Genomic DNA, 22,674 nt, shown 5'->3' with positions numbered 1-22,674 from the left:
TTACCTCAACTGTAAAATGGGTATTGAGTCTAGGAGCCCCAGTGGGAAAGGGACTGTGTCCAACCTTATTTGCTTGAATCCGCCCCAGTGCTTATTAAACTGCCTGGCACATAGTAAGTGCTTAACATAGCCAATAAAAATAATAATGATAATAATGATAATAATTCTCTTCTCCCTCCTTCTTAGAATCTGAGCCTCATGGGGAATAGGGAAGAGCCTAGTGGGGAGAGCACTGGCCTGGAAGTCAGAGGATGTGGATTCTAATCCTGGTTCTGCCATATGTCTGCTGTTTGACCTTGAGCAAGTCACTTAACTTCTCTGTGTCTCAGTTACCTCATTCTGTAAAATGGGGATTAAGACTGTGAGCCCCATGTGGGACAGGGACTGTGTCTAACCTAATTACTCTATATCTACCCCAGTGCTTACAACTGTGCTTCACACATACTACGTGCTTTACAAACACCACAGTTATTATTATTATTACCCCAGTTCTTGACACATAGTAAGTGGTTAACAAATACCATAATACAAATAAACAGGCATTTCGGTTGCCCTAAGCAGCAAAGGTTTGGATCAGCTCAGTGGGGTGAGCTTTATGCTGGAAGGGAACCAGGCTCCCTGGTTCCTGGCTTAGGGGACCCTCTTGGGCGTGGGAGTCTGGGAGAGGGTCTCTCAAGGCTATTCAACTGCTGGGGCTGCAGTGAGCTACCTTTAGGTGTCTGCTATACTACCAACAGGAGTCATTCCAGCAAAGAGCAGCCTCCTTGCCCCAAATAGCAGACATAGATGGAAGTTGATGAAGGAGAAGAACAAACTTCATGAACCTGAGCATGACCCTGGGCAAGTCACTTAACTTCTCTTTGCCTCAGTTTCTCACCTGTAAAGGGGATAAAATGCCCACTCTCCTTAACTCTAAGTCTTGAGCCCCAGGTGAGACAGGGGACTGTCCAATGGGATTATTTTGTATCTATCCCAGTGCTTGGTACATGCTAAATGCTTAACAAATACCACCATTTTGGCTATGATCCCTCTTCCTGCCACCCCACCCAGATGAACCCATATCGGCAGTCTTCTCCTATTTATATGGCCTTGGGTTCTGCTCCTGCATTGGTGACTATTAAACAGCGATCAAGAAAAGTTCTGCAGAATAAGCAAAATTTTGAGGTGAAACTAAAATAAAGAGGGCAGAGGTTTTGAAAGCAGGAGGAGGGAATCCTTTCCAAACATGTAACAATAATGATGATAACTGTGATATTTGTTACGTAGTTACTATGTGCCAGGCCCCTGTACGAAGCACTGGGGTGGTTACAAGCAAATTGGGTTGGACAAAGTCCCTGTCCTGTATTGGGCTCACAGTCAATCTCAATTTTACAGATGAGGGAACTGAGGCACAGAGAACTGAAGTGACTTGCCCAAGGTCTCACAGCGGATAAGTGATGGAGCCTGGATTCAAACCCAGGTCCTTCTAACTCCCAAGCTTGGACTCTATCCCCTAGGCCCCACTGCTTCCACAGGGGCTGACATTTCCATTTTCAGGAGACAGAATCAGGGAGAAGGCAGGGATCAATCGAATGTTAAATAAGGTTATAGTACGGTCATCTGGTAGGGGGGTGAACGGTGAATCCTAGAGCTGAAAAACATTCTCTTTCCCCCGTCTTTCCCATTGCCTCAAAACCTATCACTAACCACCATGATTCTTACAGTAATGATTCATCTTAAAACATATGCCAGGGTGACAAAATAGATGTCACTTCTAGAAATGGAAGATACTCTCCTAGTCATTAAAAAGTAAGTCAGAGAGGAAATAACCAGAAAGGAACTGCATTCCTGAGCTTACCTGGAAGACTCAGCCCTGGGACAGGCACAGAGAGAGCAGTCATTGATAGAACCAGTGACCTTTCCATAGAAACCTGGAGAGCACACACTACAGTGATCACCCGTTGTATTATCCTTGCAGTTCTAAGATTGAAAGAAAAAACAGTTTAAAGGAAAAATAATGGAAAATCCATCTTAATTTTCTCAAATGAAAACACCTTTGAACCACCTCCTGCTATAACAGTCTGCAATTTTTTTGTTGGTCAAAACTGTTTGAGTGAGGAGGATAAAAAAACCTTCTCCACATATTCAACGTTACATTCTCTCATTTTGATTCTGACCTTCAAAAATCTGGGGGAAGTTTGGGAGTCATCTTGGGGAAACCAGACACCGAGGGTGGAGGACACTGAGACCCTAGCCTGGTGGTGGACCAAATTCAGACACTACCAGATGACGATGCATCTGGCTTGGGACAGGTTCCTTAACGTCTACCTTTGAAGCCACATCAATTGAAAGAGGCTTAACACTGATCTTGTCCTTCTCTAGGCAGCTGCAGATGGAATGAATGCACTAAAATCAGAAAATGATCTAAGGGAAGGGGGAAATCATCAAAATTGTTCAGTGAGCAATTTTGTCCTGTGTTTGAATTACCATATTTACTCACTTTTTTGACATCATTTTTTAAGAAACAAAATGGGAAAGGGGTTATTATATGAGGAATCAAGACTAGCAATGAGGGAAGCAGCAGAAAAAAACAAAAGAATAAAAGGAAAGCCGGGGAGGGAAGGAGGAAGAGGATGGTAAAAAGGAGTAGTCAGACCTGGGAGTCAGGCAAGAAATGGGTCTAATGACTCCGTTATATTGTAATAATAATAATAATAATTATGGTATTTGTTAACCACTTACTATATGCCAGGTACAATACTAAGCACTGGGGTGGATACAAGCAAATCGGGTTGGACAGAGTCCCTGACCCCCATGAGGTTCACAGTCTCAATTCCCATTTTCCCGATGAGTTAACTGAGGCACAGAGAAGTGAAGTGACTTGCCCAAAGTCACACAACAGGCAAGCGGTGGAGTCAGAATTAGAACCCATGACCTTCTGACTCTCAGTCCAGTGCCCTATCTAGTACAGCATGATGCTTCTCAAGCACTTAGTATAGAGCGCTGCACACCGTAAGAACTCAGTAAACATAATCGATTGACTGAGTCAGAGGACCTGGGTTCTAGGCCCACCTCTGTCACTTTCCTGCTGTGTAACCTTGGGCAAGTCACATAACTTCTCTGTGCCTCAGTTCCCTCACTATACAATGGGGATTCAGTGTTCTTGCTCATTCTTAGGTGGTGAGTTCCATGTGGGACAGAGACTGTGTCCTATCTGAATAACTTGTATTTACCCCAGGACTTAGAATAGTGCTTGACACATAAGGGCTTAACAAACAATTTAATAATAATAAAAATATTAAAAGGCACCTGAAACTGGGTCTCTCATTTCTATTACACTCTCCCAAATGTTGCACACAATAGGAACTCAGTGACAACTTGGATCTAGGACCTTTGGGCTTTGGTATTGGTTCCACCTTCAAACTCACTATAATCATAATAATCATAATAATAATAATAACTGTAGCATTTGTTAAATGCCTATTATGTGCCAGGCACTGTACTAAGTCCTGAGGTGAATACAAGAAAATCAGGTTGGACACAGTCCCTGTCCCACATGGGGCTCCCAGTCTTAACCCCTATTTAACAGATGAGGTAACTGAGGCATAAAGAAGTGAAGTGATTTGCTCAGGGTCACACAGCAGACAAGGGGCGAGGCCAGGATTAGACCAAAGTCTGAGTGCCAGGCCCATGTTCTATCCTCTAGGCCATGCTGCTCCTCTGTACTTAAGTACATAACCATAAATTACATGTTATAAATGATTTATTTATATTAGTGTCTGCCTCCCCCTCTAGACTGTAAGCGCATTGTACGCACAGAATATGTCTACAGATTCTGATGTGTACTCTCCCAAGTACTTAGTACAGTGCTCTGTACACAATAAGCACTCAATAAATACCACTGATTGATTACTGAATGTATAACTCTCAAAACCCTATTGTGTTACTGAGTTTCTCCAACCCCTAGTAGGAGCAGAGAAGCAGTGTGGAAGACTGAGCTCCTCATCTTCCCTCCCAAACCCGGTCCTCTCCCAGACTTCTCTATCACCGTCGATGGCACGACCATCCTTCCGGTCTCTCAGGCCCGCAATCTCGGTGTCATCCTTGACTCGTCTTTCTCGTTCACCCCACACATCCTATCCGTTACCGAGACCTGCCGGTTTCACCTCTACGATATCGCCAAGATCCGCCCTTTCCTCTCCACCCAGACGGCTACCTTACTGTTACAGGCTCTCGTTATATCCCGGCTAGACTACTGTGTCAGCCTTCTCTCTGACCTCCCTTCCTCCTCTCTCGCCCCGCTCCAGTCTATTCTTCACTCCGCTGCCCGGCTCATCTTCCTTCCGATCTGGGCATGTCACTCCCCTTCTTAAACAACTCCAGTGGTTGCCTATCAACCTCCGCTCGAAACAAAAACTCCTCACTCTAGGCTTCAAGGCTCTCCGTCACCTTGCCCCTTCCTACCTCTCCTCCCTTCTCTCTTTCTACCACCCACCCCGCACGCTCCGCTCCTCTGCCGCCCACCTCCTCACCGTCCCTCGGTCTCGCCTATCCCGCCGTCGACCCCTGGTTCACGTCCTCCCGCGGTCCTGTAACGCCCTCCCTCCTCACCTCCGCCAACTGATTCTCTTTCCCTCTTCAAAACCCTACTTAAAATTCACCTCCTCCAAGAGGCCTTCCCAGACTGAGCTCCTCTTCTCCCTCTACTCCCTCTGCCACCCCCCCTTTACCTCTCCGCAGTTAAACCCTCTTTTTCCCCTTTTCCCTCTGCTCCTCCACCTCTCCCTTCCCATCCCCACAGCATTGTACTCGTCCGCTCAACTGTATATATTTCCATTGCCCTATTTATTTTGTTAATGAATTGTACATCGCCTTGATTCTATTTAGTTGCCATTGTTTTTACGAGATGTTCTTCCCCTTGACTCTATTTATTGCCATTGTTCTCGTCTGTCCATCTCCCCCGATTAGACTGTAAGCCCGTCAAACGGCAGGGACTGTCTCTATCTGTTGCCGACTTGTTCATCCCAAGCGCTTAGTACAGTGCTCCGCACATAGTAAGCGCTCAATAAATACTATTGAATGAATGAATGAATGAATGAATGAGAGTCAGAGGTCATGGGTTCGAATCCCGGCTCTGCCATTTGGCAGCTGTGTGACTGTGGGCAAGTCACTTAACTTCTCTGTGCCTCAGTTACCTCATCTGTAAAATGGGGATTAATTGTGAGCCTCACATGGGACAACGTGATCACCCTGTATCTACCCTAGCACTTAGAACAGTGCTCTGCACATAGTAAGTGCTTAACAAATACCAACATTATTATTATCATTCTTAATGAACTAATTACGCTCATGAGAAGCAGCGTGGCTCAGTGGAAAGAGCACGGGCTTTGGAGTCAGAGGTCATGGGTTCGAATCCCGGCTCGGCCACTTGTCAGCTGTGTGACTGTGGGCAAGTCACTTAACTTCTCGGTGCCTCAGTGACCTCATCTGTAAAATGGGGATTAAGACTGTGAGCCCCACGTGGGACAACCTGATTCCCCTCTGTCTACCCCAGCGCTTAGAACAGGGCTCGGCCCATAGTAAGCGCTTAACAAATACCAACATCTGAATCCCGGCTCGGCCACTTGTCAGCTGTGTGACTGTGGGCAAGTCACTTAACTTCTCGGTGCCTCAGTGACCTCATCTGTAAAATGGGGACTAAGACTGTGAGCCCCACGTGGGACAACCTGATTCCCCTGTGTCTACCCCAGCGCTTAGAACAGTGCTCTGCACATAGTAAGTGCTTAACAAATACCAACATTATTATTCATCCTATCTTCATCCTTCTGCTCCTCCACCTCCCTGGCACCTAGGCTATCACTAGTGATCATTATGGGGTACAAATGATCATTTTCATTTCTTTCTTAAAAATTGTGGAGGGGACATAATGCAGTGGAGGTAAACTATTCCAGCAAATATGGTATTCAATATATAGCTGTCCTTCATACCTGAAGATGATGTGACGGATGGTGAAAATTAGTATATAAGTATAATTCTAGTATTTGCTAAGCTCTTGCTATATGTCAAGCTCTGTTCTAAATGCTGAGGTAGATACGTGTGAATTTTGTTAGTTACAGTCCTGTTCCACATGGGGCTCACAGTTTAACTAGGAGGAGAAGAGTAGTGAATCTTCATTTTACAGATGAGAAAACTATAGCACAGAAAAGTAAAATGACTTGCCCAGGGTCACACAACAAGTAACTGGAAGAGCTGGGATTAGAACCCAGGTCCTCTGACTCCCCGGCCCATGCTCTTTCCACTCAAAAGTATATCTTTTTGTAACTTCTCTCTCCCATTAATTATGTCAAAGAAAAAGATGAGACTTCAGAATACCAAGACCATTATACAGGAGAGACTAAGGTCCTGAGAATCACAGGACAAACCATTACCAAACCCCCTCTCCTATAGATCAAATGAAGCCCAGGAAATGTTGAATAAAGGCAAATTCATTTCACAGACATGATGCAAGAAAGCCAATGAACTATCGGTTGTTAAAAAAAAAAAGAAAATGTATCATTCACATTTATAGGTTGGTCAAATAAGGCCCAGGAGAGGATAAAGGAATGCTGATGATTTATGCTGAATTAGTTTGCTTCAGGAGTTAGTATTAGGCATTAGAAGCATTAAGACCAGTTAGCAGGGTGAAGGCAAACCATACCAGGCATTTTCCGGTTTCAGGATCACAGGTCTCAGTGTGGTTGTTGCAATGGCAAGGGACACAGGATGCAATTTGTGGGCGGGGTCCCATTCTACTGATTTCTGGGAGCTTGGCTCTATGATAGCCTGGGGCACAGTTCTAAGGGAAAAAAGAAACCAGTTCACACCCATTATTTGGCCCAACATGGGCAGCAGTGGCAGTCAACATGAAGTGTTCTATAGACAACAGGAATGATCCCATTATACCCACCGCACTGACTCAGACAAGAGGTACCTGGCATGAGAGGCCTGCATAGCCCGCTGGGCAGTGACAGTTCTCTATGAGGTGGGCTTCCTCTCTCTCTGAATGACTCTCTTCCATCTTGACTCCAATTGTCATTGAGATGTTCGAGATTCTGAGTAAAAGAATATTACAGAAAGGATTGAGGGAGCAAAGCATAACATCTTCAAAGCAGAGGCTTGGTAAAAAATGTGAATATGTACATCCCAGACAAATACATTTCCTCCATACATTGTTTTTTTCCATTTATCTGTCAGACTTCCTGTCTCCCAAGATTAAAAAATGAAATATGCAAAGGACTATTGTTTCAGAGCAAAAATCAGTCGATTGATCAATGGTCTCTGTGTGCAGAATCCAGAAGAGTAACTTCACACAGGAAACCAATTTGAGGCGTGACTGACTGTAAACTTGTTGTGGGCAGGAATGTGTTGCTATATTGTTATACTATAACTTCCCAAGTGCTTAGTACAGTGCTCTGCACACAGTAAGTACCCAATACATTTGATTAATTGATTTGTTAGCAAAGTATAAATACATCCGTCAAGAGTGTTTATGGGAGTGCTTACTGTGTAGAGCACAGTGCACTGAACGCTTGGGAGCATGCAGTACACTGGAGTTGGTAGACATGATTCCTGCCCTCAAAAAATGTACAGTCTAGTGTGTATGGAGACAAACAGCAAAATAAGTTACAGATGGGGGGGCGTATAAAAACTTGATGCACCAAAGCTAACAATTGAGACACCTTCTCTCTTTCTTGAGTGATCTGAGACTGCATTCTTTGAAAAGGACAAAACATTAGACCACAGGAGACTAACTGACTATTTCAAGAACAGACTGTGTGATAATTGCCTGGTGGTCCACAGGTGTCTCTTAGAATTCCCAGCACTGGGCTAGGGTGAAGTTTCCTGCCAGGATGGGAATTGAAAATGGTGCTAATAACCCCTGAGATCTTGTTGGAAACAAAGAGATAACATCCTTAAAACCCTCCCAGTGCCTTTGAAAGGAAGGTGTTAAGTATCACCAGCGAAAAGCCCTTTCCATGATTGCCCACAATTAAAGGAGAGACCTTTCAAAGCTCTGAAGAAAAATAAGTTATCACCTGCTTTGCTGTAAGCCTTGACCATAGGATGCCTTGATGAGAATGTATTCAATGTTGCTAATAACTGCCATGAAATCCGGGCGTGTTACCGGTTTTTCAGACACAGAATTAAAATACTTCCAAATATGCTGTAGGCAAGAAACATATTTAATTAATATCTCAGGTCAAGTTCTCACGGACTTCTTCTCATTTAGTGGAAGCATTTTTTTAATCAATCAATCAATCAATAGTATTTATTTTGCTCTTACTGTGTGCAGACCACTTGGGAGAGTACCATACAATAGAGTTGGCAGATAGAATGCTTGCTCACAGTGAATTTACAGTTTAGCAGATCATCCTCAAAGAGGATGTACATTTACACCTGGAGCAAGTGGCCCTACATATTCAATAATAATAATAATGATAATTATGGTATTTGTTAAGCATTTACTTTGTGCCAGGCACTGTACCGAGCGCTGGGGCAGATACAAGCAAATCGGGTTGGACACAGTCCATGTCCCAAGTAGGACTCACAAACTTAATCCCCATTTTTCAGATGATGTAACCAAGGCACAACAAAGAGAAGGGATTTGTCCAGGGTCACTCATCAGATGAATGGCAGAGCCAGAATTAGAACTCAGGTCCTCTGACTCCCTGGCCCATGCTCTTTCCACCCATGAAATGGAAATATTTTATTGAAAAATAATAATCATAATAATAATATTGGTAATTGTTAAACACTTACTATGTGCAGAGCATTGTTCTAAGCGCTGGGGAAGATAGAGGGTAATCAGGTTGTCCCACCTGAGGCTCACAGTCTTAATCCCCATTTTACAGATGAGATAAATGAGGCACAGAGAAGTTAAGTGACTTGCCCACACTCACACAGCTGACAAGTGGCAGAGCCGGGATTCAAACCTATGACCTTTGACTGCGAAGCCCGTGCTCTTTCCCCTGAGCTACGCTGCTTCTCTAATATAGGTTCTGCCCCAATCTCCTTTCCAATTTAAAAATCAGGCATCTACTAAATGCTTACTTGTGCTAAACCCCAGGGTAGCTATGAGCTAACATATTGAACGCAGTCTTTATCCCAGCCGGAGCTCACATTCTAACAGGGGAGGAGAGCAGATGTATTATCCTATTTTCCAAATGAGGGAACTGAGGCACAGGGAGGTGAAGCGACTTATCCAGGGTCACACAGCAGGCCAGCTATCCCAGAAACAAACCTTTTGCCTCTCTCTACGCTTTGGTTTACTGGGACTTTTCTACTTTGAAAGGAAGGAAAAGTGGAGGCTTCTCATAACTGAATTAGTTTAAAGTAAAGCTTAGATCAACACAAAACACAGGATGGGTCCTTTAGAATTTCCAGTGTGCTGGAGAGACTGGCAGTCTGTAACTAAAGACTGCTGCCCCTAGCCCCTGGCCCCACCACCCGGGAGCTTCTCTGGGTTCGAGCTGCGTTCTCCCTTCTGTTCAGCCCAGTGGCCAGCTCACTGTAGCTTCAGCGGCATCGTCTGTGGTTATGGCAGTGCCCTCTTCCAGGAGCTATGCCACCAGGGAGACAAGGTCACCGGGAAGTGCCCTGCTGCCTGAAGCCCCAGGTCATCCATCCCTTGAAGCCCCTGAGCTCCCAACCTCCTTGGCTGCCCCTCGACCAGATAGGCGTGGCATCAGAGGTACGGTGTCGTCCCCACAATGGCCCACGGGATCCCCTGGTCTTGCCCGTCTAGGCCCGGTGCCCCCACTCTCCCCATCTTCAAATCACATCTTCTCCGGGAAGTCTTCTCTGACTGACCTATCCTCCACATCTGCTCCCTGTCCCCCTCTAGACTGTAAGTTCATTATGGGCAGAGAATCTGCCTGCTAAATCCATTGTAATGTACTCTCCCAAGTGTTTAGTACAGTGCTCTGCGCATAGTAACTGCTCAATAAATATCATTGACTGTTCATTCATTCATTCAGTAGTATTTATTGAGCGCTTACTATGTGCAGAGCACTGTACTAGGCACTTGGAATGTACAAATCGGTACATTTGTACATCAGACTGTTGCCTGAGCAGTGAGAAATGTGAAAGCTTGGTATTTATTGAGCACTTTCAGAGTGCAAAGCACTATTCTAAGTGCTTAAGAAAGAAAAACTGCAATATATATATAGATAGATATAGGTGTCCTTCATCCTCTAAAAAGATGATTGTAATACTGAAATTCACTGTTTCACTGTTGGATATATATATATATATATAATGTTGGTATTTGTTAAGCGCTTACTATGTGCAGAGCACTGTTCTAAGCGCTGGGGTAAACACAGGGGAATCAGGTTGTCCCACGTGGGGCTCACAGTCTTAATCCCCATTTTACAGATGAGGGAACTGAGGCACAGAGAAGTTAAGTGACTTGCCCACAGTCACACAGCTGACAAGTGGCAGAGCTGGGATTTGAACTCATGAGCTCTGACTCCAAAGCCCGTGCTCTTTCCACTGCGCCACGCTGCTTCTCTGATATATATATATATATATATATATATATATATATATATGTATAGCGCATGCATGACTGAAAAGCCTAATGCAGAATTTACAGTCCCAGCTATATCAAGAAGAAGTGGGATTAATAATAATAATGATAATAATAATAATAGTTGTGGTGTTTGTTAAGGGTTTACTATGTGAGAGGAACTGTACTAAGTACTGGGGTAGATTCAAGGTAATTGGGCTGGACTCAGTCACTGACCCACATAGGGCTCACAGTCCTACTCCCCATTTTCCAGATGAGGTAACTGAGGCACAGAGAAGTGAAATGACTTTCCCAAGGTCACACAACAGACAATAGGTGGAGCAGGATTTGAACCCAGCTAATTCATTCAATCATATTTATTGAGCGATTACTATCTGCAGAGCACTGTACTAAGCACTTGGGAAAGTACAATCCAACAATAAATAGTTACATTTGCTGGCCACAACGACCTTACAGTCTAGAGCGGAGAAGACAGACATTAATACAAATAAACTAAATTCCAGATATGCACATATGTTCTGTGGGCTGGGAGGGGGGAGGAGCAAAGGGAACAAGTCAGAGTTACGCAAAAGGGAGTGGGAGATGAGGAAAAGTGGGATTTCTTCTGGGAAGGTCTCTTGGAGGAGATGTGCCTCCAAGTAACAGTAAGGCTTTTAAGCGGTGGAGAGTAATTGCTTGTCAGATTTGAGAAGGCAGGGCATTCCAGGCCAGAAGCTGGATGTGGGCTAGGGGTGGGTGGTGAGACAGGAGAGATCAAGGCACAGTGAGAAGGTTAGCACTAGAGGAGTGAAGTGTAAGGGTGGGGTTGTAAAAGGAGAGAAGCAGGAGAGGTAGGAGGGCGCAAGGTGATGGAGTGCTATAAAGCTGAGGGCTTTTTGTTTGATATGGAGGTGGATGGGCAACCACTGGAGGTTTTTGAGGAGGGGGGTGACATGTACTAAACATTTTTGTAGAAAAATGATCTGGGCAGCAGACGGAAGTATGGACTGGAGGTGGGAGAGACAGGAAGCTGTGAGGTTGGAAAGGAGGCTGATGCAGTCAACCAGGAGGATAGGATAAGCGATTATATTATAGTGGTAACAGCTTGGATGGAGAGGAAAGGGTGGATTTTAGCGATGTTGTGATGGTGGAACTCACAGGATTTAGTGATGGATCCAATATGTGGGTTGAATGACAGAGAGGAGGCAAGGATAATGCCAAGGTTTAGGCTTGTGAGACAGGAAAGATGGTGGTGCCATCTACAGTGATGGTTATACAGGTCCTTCTGACTCCCAGGCCCATGCCCTAACCATTAAGCCGTGCTGCTTCTTGAACTATTTAGTGGAAAGACCACAGGGCTGGGAATCAGAAGATCCTCTGCCATTTGTCTGGTGTGAGACCACGGGCAAGTCGCTTCACTTCTCTGTACCTCAGGTCCCTCGTCTGTAAAAATGGGGATTATGATTGTGAGCCCCACATGGGACATGGACTCTGTCCAACTTGGTTATCTTTTATCCAACTTGGTTATCTTGTACCTATCCCAGTGTTTAATACAGTGCCAGGCACATAATAAAGCACTTAACAAATACTATAAAAAATTGTGCATGTAAAATCCTGTGCCATTTCTGTTGTGATTAATCTTAGTGGCACTTGGTAATGTGGAGTGGGAGAACCAAACAGAACTAAGCACTTAACAAATACTATTAAAATAAACTAACCAGAAGCAGAGAGCACTCCCTTTGTGCTCAAGGAGCTCACTATCCAAGTACTATTTAGCTGCTTAGGTAAAATTGTTGTTTTAAATTGTTCGCTTTGCTATTCAATACTGTTCATAACTCACTGTTACTGTTCCTTGCATCAGTCTAACCCCACTTAGATTGTAAACCCTAATGGGGCAGGATTGTGTCTGATCTAATTATCCTGTATTTGCCACAGTGCCTAACACAGTTCTTAGCATATTACTCTATGCTTAATATCACAAAATGAAATTTCCCATCTAACTGAAACAATTGTCTTAGATGTTTAAAAAAATATTAATTTTACTAAACAGTTTATTCATCCACCTTTTCCTAATTCTTCAAGAAAGTAATAAAAATCAGAAAAGCTTATTTACTCACCTCCTTCATATCAATTTCATGCTCTGTCCTCACTCCATTCTCAGGAGCAGGAAGATCCACATAAATGACTAATTTGCTAGTGCGGCCTCCCTTGATCAGAATCTGAGGTTCAAAATTGGAAGTCCCAGTGCCAAGCAAAGCATAAAAAGCAACGCTGTATTTCAACTTTCCTCCATAAGCCATGAGCTGTTTAGATGATAAATTACACATTTATTTTAATCAACTAGCTTGAGTGAAAATATATCATGAAATCTGCTGCCACATTTTTTCAAGAAACTTCAATAAAATCCGAGATCTCCATGTCAACAAGTCTTCTACCATGGTTAAGCATTCTATTTTTTTTAAATGTCACATTTGTCTACTTTAGTTTCTCTGCATCTTCATCTCTTTCAAGTAATGCAGTCATTTTTCCCCCCAGAATATTATCGCCTGTAAACTTGCCTCTTACAAGTCTTGACACTTCATATTGTAAATTGATGAGAACTTCCACTGAGATTGACTTCTTGCTTATAATTGGGTGGTCTCTTCTCCTTGTAGACAGGAATTGCATCTACCAACTCTATTATACTGAACTTTCCCAAGCGCTTAGTACAGAGCTCTGCACAGTAAGTACCCAATAAATACCACTGATGAGTACACGGTTAAGCTCCCAATGTCAGTAAGTTACTTCCCCTCTATATCCTTCTCCAGTTTCAAGTTATTTATGCATTGGTAAAGCTGGTCTCTACCATAGCTCTTCTCAACGGTACCCAAACTGACAATCTGCAGAGCTCACCAATCCTACCTCCAAAACTCAGGCTGACAGATGTTAATGAATTTTCAAAGACTTTTATATCAGTAAATCCCCAGAAAATACCATATGCTCCCACCCTTCATTTTTTTAAGTTCAGCCAAAATCCAAACATATGTTTTTGATCCTGGTATAATTAAAAATGCAAATTATGGCATTAAACAGAGTCTTTAAGATTGTTGCTGAGGGCTAGTTGAGGCTTTTAAGAATTTTGAATTTACCAAGAACAAAGACTAACCAATGGTTTTGAGTTCCATATCCAGTCTGAACCCTGACCTTGAAGTTACTCCACAAGGGAGAAAATGTGTGTTTTTTCTCTCCTAAGAAAAAGTGACTTGAGAAACTATTGATAGATCTTTCTCAACTCCCATGATTTTCCATTATCGCAGAGGAAGCGCTGGGCAGATGCTGAGCGTGACTTCTCTTACCTGGTCCCCCTGGAAGTGATCTGGGAGTCTCCAGTAAAAAGGCTCCACATTCCCTTTCTGCAGAACAGTTTCAGCATCCAATAGCACATCAGGCGGCTGATGATAGACTCCCTCGACGGAGCCGGTCAGGTTGCTTTGAGTGACCACTCGCAGGACTGACTGATCCGGCCTCAGCGTTACCTAAACATCGAGGAGAAATAAGCCCACTTCATTAAATAGCTCTAAATAGAATAAGAAGTGTATCTTAGTGGAAAAGAGGATAGACCTGGGAATCATGAGAACTGGGTTTACTCGTGGCTCTGCCACTCGCCTGCTGTGTGACCTTGGGCAAGTCCTTTAACTTCTCTCTGATTCAGTTTCCTCATGTGTAATATGGGGATAAAAATAGCTGTTCTCCCTCCTCCTCAGACTGAGCTCCAGCTTGATCCTATTGTATCTATTCCAGCACTGAGGATAAGGCTTGGTACATAAACAGCACTAAACGGATATCACTATTAATAATCACCATGTAAGTGAAGCATCAAGACTGATAGGATTTCATATGAATAAATCCCTATTGTTGGAAGAAAACATACAGTCATATTATGAAAATTCAAAAAGGAAGGAGTGATTTAGCAATGAATCCTAATTGCTAAATTAGATGATCACTTTCCCCAAATTCTAAACCTTACTAAAATGCTATGTCCTAAAAAAGGCCTTCTCCAACTAAGCTGCCATCTCTCCTGCTCCCTCTCCCTTCTACAATGCTCTTAATAACTAATAATGATAACTGTGGTATTTGTTAAGTGCTTACTACTCATTCATTTGTTCATTCAGTCGTATTTATTGAGCGCTTACTGTGTGCAGAGCACTGTACTCAGCCCTTGGAAAGTACAATTCGGCAACAAATACAGATAATCCCTACCCAACATTGGGTTCACAGTTCAGAAGTGGGGAGATAGACAACAAAACAAAACAATTAGTCAGGCATCATACTATGTACCAGGCACTGGTCTAAGCTCTGGGGTAGATACAAGATAATCAGGTTGGACATAGTTCCTGTCCCACATGGGGTTCACAGTCTTGATCCCCATTTTACAAATGAGATAACTGAGGCCCGGAGAAGTGAAGTAATTTGGTCAAGGCAACACAGCAGACAAATGGCGGAGCAGAATTAGCATCTAGGTTCATTTGACTTCCAGGCCTGTGCTCATTCCACTAGGCCATACTGCACCCCACACCAACCTCAGGATGACAGACCTTTTGTACATATCTGTAATTTCTTTTAATATCTGTCTCCTCCTCTAGACTTTAAAATCCTAATTAACATGGAAGTTGTCAACCAAATCTGTTGTATAGTACTCCCCCAAGCACTTAGTACAGTGCTCTTCACACAGTCAGTACTCAATAAATATGACTGATTGATTGCTTCTTCAATTCAGAAGTTCAGAAGAAGATATTTCAAGTTCCTATAGCCTGATAGCTATTTGGAACAGTCATCTCTAATTGGGAGAAATAGGATTTAACAAACCTATTTTCCACCAATGAGTTCCACCACCTAACCTGAGAAATTGCAAAATGGAATGGTTTACATTTCATCTCCTCCACTCCTCAGTGGAAGTGACAACAGTGACAGCAGGAGTGAGGAGGATAATCACCAGATCCTGGGCAGCATGGCCTAGTGGATAAAGTACGGGCCTGGGAGGCAGAAGGACTTGGGTTCTAGTCCTGACTCTGCCACATGTCTGCTACATGACCTTGGGCAAGTCACTTCACTTCTCTGAGCCTCAGTTACCTCATGTGAAGCAGCATGGCATAGTGGATAGAGCACAGGACTGGTAGTCATAAGGTCACGGGTTCTAATCCCAGCTCCACCACTTGTCTGCTGTGTGACCTTAGGCAAGTCACTTCACTTCTCTGTGCCTCAGTTACCTCATCTGTAAAATGAGGAATCAGACTTTGAGCCCTATGTGGGACAAGGACTGTGTCCAAACCTGATTTGCTTGTATCCACCTCAGTGCTCAATACAGTGCCTGGCACATAGTAAGCGCTTAACAAATAACATAATTATTTGATAATAATGATAATAATAATCTTGGTATTTGTTAAGCGCTTACTATGTGCAAAGCACTGTTCTAAGCGCTGGGGGGATACAAGGTGATCAGGTTGTCCCTCAGGGGGCTCACAGTCTTCATCCCCATTTTACAGATGAGGTAACTGAGGCCCAGAGAAGTTAAGTGACTTGCCCAAAGTCATACAGCTGACAAGTGGTGGAGCCGGGATTAGAACCCATGACCTCTGATTCCCAAGCCCGGGCTCTTTCCACTGAGCCACGCTGCTTCTCTATTGCTATTGATGCTATTGATGCCTGTCTACTTGTTTCGTTTTGTTGTCTGTCTCCCCTTCTAGACTGTGAGCCTGTTGTTGAGTAGGGATTGTCTTTATCTGTTGCCAAATTGCACTTTCCAAGAACTTAGTACAGTGCTCTGCACACAGTAAGCGCTCAATAAATACAATTGAATGAATCTGTAAAATGGGGATTACATCACTGAACCCCATGTGGGACAAGGACTGTGTCCAAGCTTTTTTTAGCTGTATCTACCCCAGTGCTTAGAACAGTGCCTGGCACACAGTAAGCACTAACAAATACCATAAAAAGTAACCGAAACAAACCAAAACAAAAAACCAACCCCATAGAATTGGATGCCCCAGATAGCTTCTCCCACATTCCCCAGAGAAAAGAACCCTAGAGAAGGCAAGAAGGTTCCTCGGATGCATGAACATTTCAAGTGAATATTGTCAACTGAGTTACTCACTGGTAGTCTCACGTGGCCTTCCACTTCAGAACAGAACCGTGATAGCCCAAAGCAGAAGCAAGGGGTGCAACCTAAGGGGTTTTCAGCCTGAAGAGCAAAGGTTCCAGTTTTACATTCGCTGCAGTGAAGTCCAAACACATTTTCCTGAAGGGAGAAGAGAGAGTTGAAAATAATAATTAGGGTATGTGTTAAGCTTCCCTCTCAGGGTCGCATCTGGAGAGTTTCCAGTCCTCTACCAGTCTTGACTATGGGAGGGAGAGTCAAGCAGAGGCCTGTCCATTCCTAGCCTGGGCAGCGGCTAGCAAGTGGCAGGCAATCTGCTACAAATCAGAACTCACCTGTGCTGGGCAGCAGTGGCCTGAGAGAGAGTCAAGGGCGGAGACTCAAGTTTACTGCATGGAAGGAGGCAGTGGTAAACCACTTCTCTATTTTTACCAAAAAAACTCTCTGGATCCAATACCAGAGCGATTGTAGGTAGAGTTGGGGTGTTCTGGGAGAGATGCGTCGATGGTGTCGCCATAGGTCAGAGATGACTTGACGGCATAAGACAAGATGTGTTATGTGCTTACTATGGGCCCAGTGCTGTACTAAGTGCTGGGGTCGATACAGGATTTAAAAAAAGTAATTGTGGTATTTAAATGCTTACTATGTGCAAAGCACTGTTCTATGCACTGGGGGATACAAGGTGATCAGGTTGTCCCATGTGGGGTTCACAGTTTTAATCTCCATTTGTCAGATGAGGTAACTGAGGCACAGAGAAGTTAAGTGACTTGCCCAAGGTCACACAGCTGGCCAGCGGCAGAGCCGGGATTAGAACCCATGACCTCTGATTCCCAAGCCCGCGCTCTTTCCACTGAGCCATGCTGCTTAAATCCCTCATGGGGCTCACACTCAAAGTAGGGGCAGAAAAGGTACTAAATGCTCATTTTGCAGATGAGTGAACTGAGGCACAAAGAAGTTAAGTGACTTGCCCAAGGTCACATAGCAGACCTGTGCAGGAGCTGGGATTAATAATAATAATAATTATTATTATTATTATTATGGTATTTGTTAAGCACTTTGTGCAGAGCACTGTTCTAAGCGCTGGGGTAGATACAGGGTAATGAGATTGTCCCACATGGGGCTCATATTTTTTAATCCCCATTTTTACAGATGAGGAAACTGAGGCCTAGACAAGTTAAGTGACTTGCCCAAGGTCACACAGCAGACAAGTGGCAGAGTCGGGATCAGAACCCAGGTCCTCTGACTCCCAGGCCCGTGCTTTTCCACCAGGCCACACTGCTTCTTTGATGAGACAGACTCTTTTCTGCTAAAAATAAAGCCATATCATTGAAATATACTTTAGAAGAAGCAATCACCAAGATACCAAGATCTACTGACTATTTTGATTGATCTGTTCAGCAATAGTGGAATGCAGATTGGTGCTATCTAAAAGTATCTGTTTATATTATCCGGTGCTTAGTAGAGTGCATGGCACAGACTGAATGTTTCATAAAACCACAATTACTGTGATTAGAAAAAAAGTATTTTAAAATCCCAGAATTTTCTAAACAGGTTGAAATCATTTTTTTCTTACAGCAAATGTCAAGGACTATAAATGATTTAAACCATAAGCTAAAAGTAATTAAACCAATCCAGAGATGAAAATAGATCAGTCTTGAAAAACTGTACTTAAACCAATTACTTCAAATTTAAGCTTTTCTACAGAATACAAATAACTAAAAAGATTTAAAGTGAAACGAATAAAGCAAAACCAGAGAGAATTTTCCTGAAAAGATAAATTGATCGAGATGACATATTCAGATGATCCCCATTTCCAAAGAAATACAAGCTAAATATTTTCATTTATATTTTTGGGATTTTGCTCAGTTTTTTAGGTATCTGTACATAAATTTAAATATCTCTGAAGTAATTTACGCATTTGTGTAAGTGATGCAAATTATTTCTGTTAAAATTTGCCAGTTTCTCCTGTTTTGAAGATTGTGTAAATGCAATTTTATATGACTCCATAGGATACTAGTGTCGTAGGTGCACTTAAATCACTATTCTTTTCTAATGTACATCTTTGCCCAAAATATCTTCTTGATCATTTACAGATAACAATAATAAGTAAAATTATAATAATGATAATAATAATGTTGGTATTTGTTAAGCGCTTACTATGTGCAGAGCACTGTTCTAAGCGCTGGGGTAGACATAGGGGAATCTGGTTGTCCCACTTGGGGCTCACAGTCTTAATCCCCATTTTACAGATGAGGTAACTGAGGCACCGAGAAGTTAAGTGACTTGCCCACAGTCACACAGCTGACAAGTGGCAGAGCTGGGTTTCGAACTCATGACCTCTGACTCCAAAGCCCGTGCTCTTTCCACTGAGCCACACTGCTTCTCTATGTAAATTGTAAATTATGGCATTTACAACATGCCAAGCACCAGGCCAAGCACTGAAGTAAATAAACGATAATCAGATTTATTCATATCCATATACGCTGTCTCCCAAACGCTAGAGCTATAAGTGTTTTGGGTTTCCAGGCTTTATTATCACTCAGTTCTTTAAAAAATTATACCAGTTACGGGATTTTCTATCATCTGGGCTTGGACTTTCATTTCTACATTGCCATAACAGAAAATCACAATTAAATTTATTAGACTAGAAGAGGTATTGCAAAATAGAATCTCTTAAAACAGCACCCTCCATCAAACAGAAACAGCAGCCAACTTCAAACATATCAAAATATAAAAACCACCCTTCTATCTCGTCAATAGACCAGCCTCCTTTAATTCTGGGCAGCAATACAAAGGGGAGTGCCCATCACATAAAATCCCATACAATCACAAATCTTCCCAGTGTGCTTTGTTTCTATTTTGTTCTTTTTTATAATCAAAACAGATCTGCCACTCAGTCAACCAGAACAAATGAAAAGTGAGTGTGTTTTGTTTGAATTCTGTTTGGTTATTTGATGGCTTTTATAAGCTGATGAAATCTAAAGAATCCTTCCATTGTTCTGTCAGACTGCATGTTGGCTTTTTTAAGCATATGGGGGACTCAGCATTCCAGTTTACTAGGGTCTACAGCTTGCTGATTCATCTAGAATAAACTACCATTGCCAGGCAAATTTAAATCCAAGATGCATGGTAAAATGAAAAAGCAAAATCTGAGAGAATTTTCTGGTCTCTATAATAATAATAATAATAATGTTGGTATTTGTTAAGCGCTTACTATGTGCCGAGCACTGTTCTAAGCGCTGGGGTAGACATAGGGGAATCAGGTTGCCCCACATGGGGCTCACAGTCTTAATCCCCATTTTACAGATGAGGGAACTGAGGCACAGAGAAGTTAAGTGACTTACCCACAGTCACACAGCCGACAAGTGGCAGAGCCGAGATTCGAACCCATGACCTCTGACTCCCAAGCCCGTGCTCTTTCCACTGAGCCACACTGCTCTAGATTATGAGCTCATTGTGGGCAGGCAACATGTCTATCAACTCTGTTGTACTGCACTCTCCCAAGTGCTTAGTACAGTGCTCTGCACATAGCAAACTTTCAATTATTACCACGGATAGTTTAATGCAGCCTACCTTGCAAGAACAGGTTCCAGTTTCATCTTCACAACTACAAGCCCCTTGTTTCTCATTACAAGTGTCTTCTCTGGTCCCGTTGATCTCACAGTCACAGGGCACACAGTCTGGGTAATCTCGGAAACCTAAGGCACATTCATCACAACTCTGTCCTCCGAATTCACGTTTGCAGTGGCATTGGCCAGTTGACAAATCACACTGATGATTACTTGATCCTGTATTGCTGCAATTGCAGGCCTAAAAATACCCCAAATCATTTTTAATATTATTTAGTTCTCAGGTTATAGACTCCCCGACCCGACTGTAAACTCTTTGTGGGTGGGTAATGTCTGTTATAATGTTATATTGTGCTCTCCCTAGTGCTTAGTAAAGTGCCCTGCACCCAGTAATCGCTCAATAAATGTGACTGACTGACAGTGGAGTTATTGAAATATCCCAAACTTTTAAAACAATCATTTTTCTGGAGACTTATTGATGTACTATTCTGCCTCTGCCCTAAGTCTCCTAGAAACAGAATTCAGGACACCTTTTGGTTTTCTGGGTCATATCATTTTGCCTAACTGTCAATGATTATTGCAGTCATATGTAATTTTAGCATAATATTCACAGGCATTTCTACTATTCTTCAAGCCTGGAAGGAAAAAGCTACAAGTTTCAGAATATCATAGGGTAGCTCCTTGCCACAAATTGAACTTTGTAAATTGCTGTATTTCATAATCACTGGAAAATGCCAAGAACTTATTTCAATTGATCAATCGTATCTATTGAGTGCTTACTATGTGCAGAGCACGTATTAAGCACTTGGGAGAGTACAATATAACAATGTAACAGATACATTCCCTGCCTCCAGTGAGCTTACAGTCTAGAAGGGGAGCATTTCTAGAAAATTAAATGAATCAATAAATTCCCTTCCCGCTGATATAATTCCAATCCACCTGGGTAACAATTGTTAAAAGTTGCAATAACCTATAGTGAAAAATTTTCCAAAAGAAATTTAATAATCCATTTTCCTTTTATGAAACATTACAAATACTTAGCAGCGGGATTAACAATTCAAAAACTATTCATAAGTATTTGAATAAAAGTAGACAAAACACATTGAAAAAGCCCAACTAAAAGTGAAAAAAATCATTCTTAAGTCACATTCCTTTAGGTTTTATTCCTACATGTCTTTGGGCATTTGGTATTCACCCACCTAAAGCCCCACGGCACTTATGTACACATCTATATATTATTTATATATCTTAAGTCTATCTTCTCCTCTAGACTGTAAGCTTGTTGTGGACAGGGAACGTGTCTACTAATCCTGTTTACTGTACTCTCCCAAGTGCTTAGAACAGTGCTCTACACACAGTAAGCACCCAATAAATACCATTGATTGACTGATTGACTTCAGGGAAAAATTAGGACTAAATGAAACTATTCAGTAAATAAAGACATGGACAAACAGGTTAGAATGATAAACGATTTGTATTCCAAATAGCAAAAATCAATATTAGACTAGACCAAGCATATAGGAATGGCTCACCCCAATATCATATGGGATACTTTGATTTGAAACCTGCTATGGGCAATTTTCTTAGTAACCTTGTAACAGTCACCTTGCATCCAAGCTCCTGGTCATGACCCCAATACTCTTCTTCACAGACTTCACATTTTGGTCCCTGAGTGTGAGGCGGACAGATGCATTCTCCAGACTGTGGATCACAGTTGTTCTGAGTATAGGCACAGTTACAAGCTAGAAGAGAAAAATCGTTTGTCTATTGGTGGAAAGGCTCTTTAGCAGATGTCCAGTGAATATGGCAGAATAAAAGACTAAATTATGTCTAAATATTTAATGGGTTTTCTTTTTTGTTTTTCAAGAACCTGCAGAGTTCAGGTATAGTAAAGTTCTTTGGTGAGCTATCCCCTCCCAGGATTGCACCTGGAGAGTTTCCAGTACTCTACCAGTCTTGGCTACGGGAGGGAGAGTCAAGCAGAGGTCTGTCCATTCCATTCCTTGCTTGGGTAGTGGCTAGTGAGTGGAGGGCAATCGGCTACAAATCAAAACTCACCTGTGCTGGGCAGCAGCGGCATGGGAGAGATTCGAGGGTGAAGACTCAAGTTTACTGCTCATAAGAAGGCAGTGGTAAACCACTACTGGATTTTTACCAAGAAAACTCTATGGATCCACTACCAGAACAATTGTGGATGGAGGTGGGGCGTTCTGGGAGCGATGTGTCCATGAAGTCGCTATGGGTCACAGATGACCCAAAAGCAAAGATGTGGGTTAATATACATCCACATGAGGATCTATTCAGGCCAGGTTCTACAGGGCTAAGAGGATGGGTGATGGTAAGAGAAATAGAATGATTAAAACCAAAGGCAAGAAGGAAAGGAGTAAAAACTGAGAGAGGATAATCTCAAAAGTAAAGAGTAGAGTTGGAAATCAATTTATCACTGG

At 42.7% G+C, this 22,674-nt stretch overlaps 1 protein-coding gene and 1 non-coding gene across 2 annotated transcripts in view; one reads left to right on the top strand and one right to left on the bottom strand.

Moving 5' to 3' along the window:
- LAMA1 (laminin subunit alpha 1) overlaps positions 1 to 22,674 on the bottom strand; it is a 182,851-nt gene that overhangs the window by 76,912 nt on the left and 83,265 nt on the right. The window contains exons 22-30 of the mRNA XM_039912223.1: positions 21,833 to 21,969; positions 20,232 to 20,468; positions 16,656 to 16,799; positions 13,861 to 14,040; positions 12,643 to 12,828; positions 8,055 to 8,182; positions 6,950 to 7,070; positions 6,677 to 6,814; positions 1,838 to 1,959 (exon numbers count right to left, since the gene is read on the bottom strand). Coding sequence (XP_039768157.1) covers positions 1,838 to 1,959; positions 6,677 to 6,814; positions 6,950 to 7,070; positions 8,055 to 8,182; positions 12,643 to 12,828; positions 13,861 to 14,040; positions 16,656 to 16,799; positions 20,232 to 20,468; positions 21,833 to 21,969 — 1,393 coding nt within the window. The remainder of the gene's footprint in view (positions 1 to 1,837; positions 1,960 to 6,676; positions 6,815 to 6,949; positions 7,071 to 8,054; positions 8,183 to 12,642; positions 12,829 to 13,860; positions 14,041 to 16,655; positions 16,800 to 20,231; positions 20,469 to 21,832; positions 21,970 to 22,674) is intronic.
- Positions 22,138 to 22,275, top strand: LOC114812444. The gene has a single exon (XR_003760096.1). It is a non-coding gene; the product is annotated as a small nucleolar RNA SNORA7 (small nucleolar RNA).

The sequence above is a fragment of the Ornithorhynchus anatinus genome, chromosome 5 (genome assembly GCF_004115215.2).
Source record: "Ornithorhynchus anatinus isolate Pmale09 chromosome 5, mOrnAna1.pri.v4, whole genome shotgun sequence".
In the NCBI taxonomy this organism is placed as follows: domain Eukaryota; kingdom Metazoa; phylum Chordata; class Mammalia; order Monotremata; family Ornithorhynchidae; genus Ornithorhynchus; species Ornithorhynchus anatinus.
This window is presented reverse-complemented; position numbering and strand designations above follow the sequence as displayed.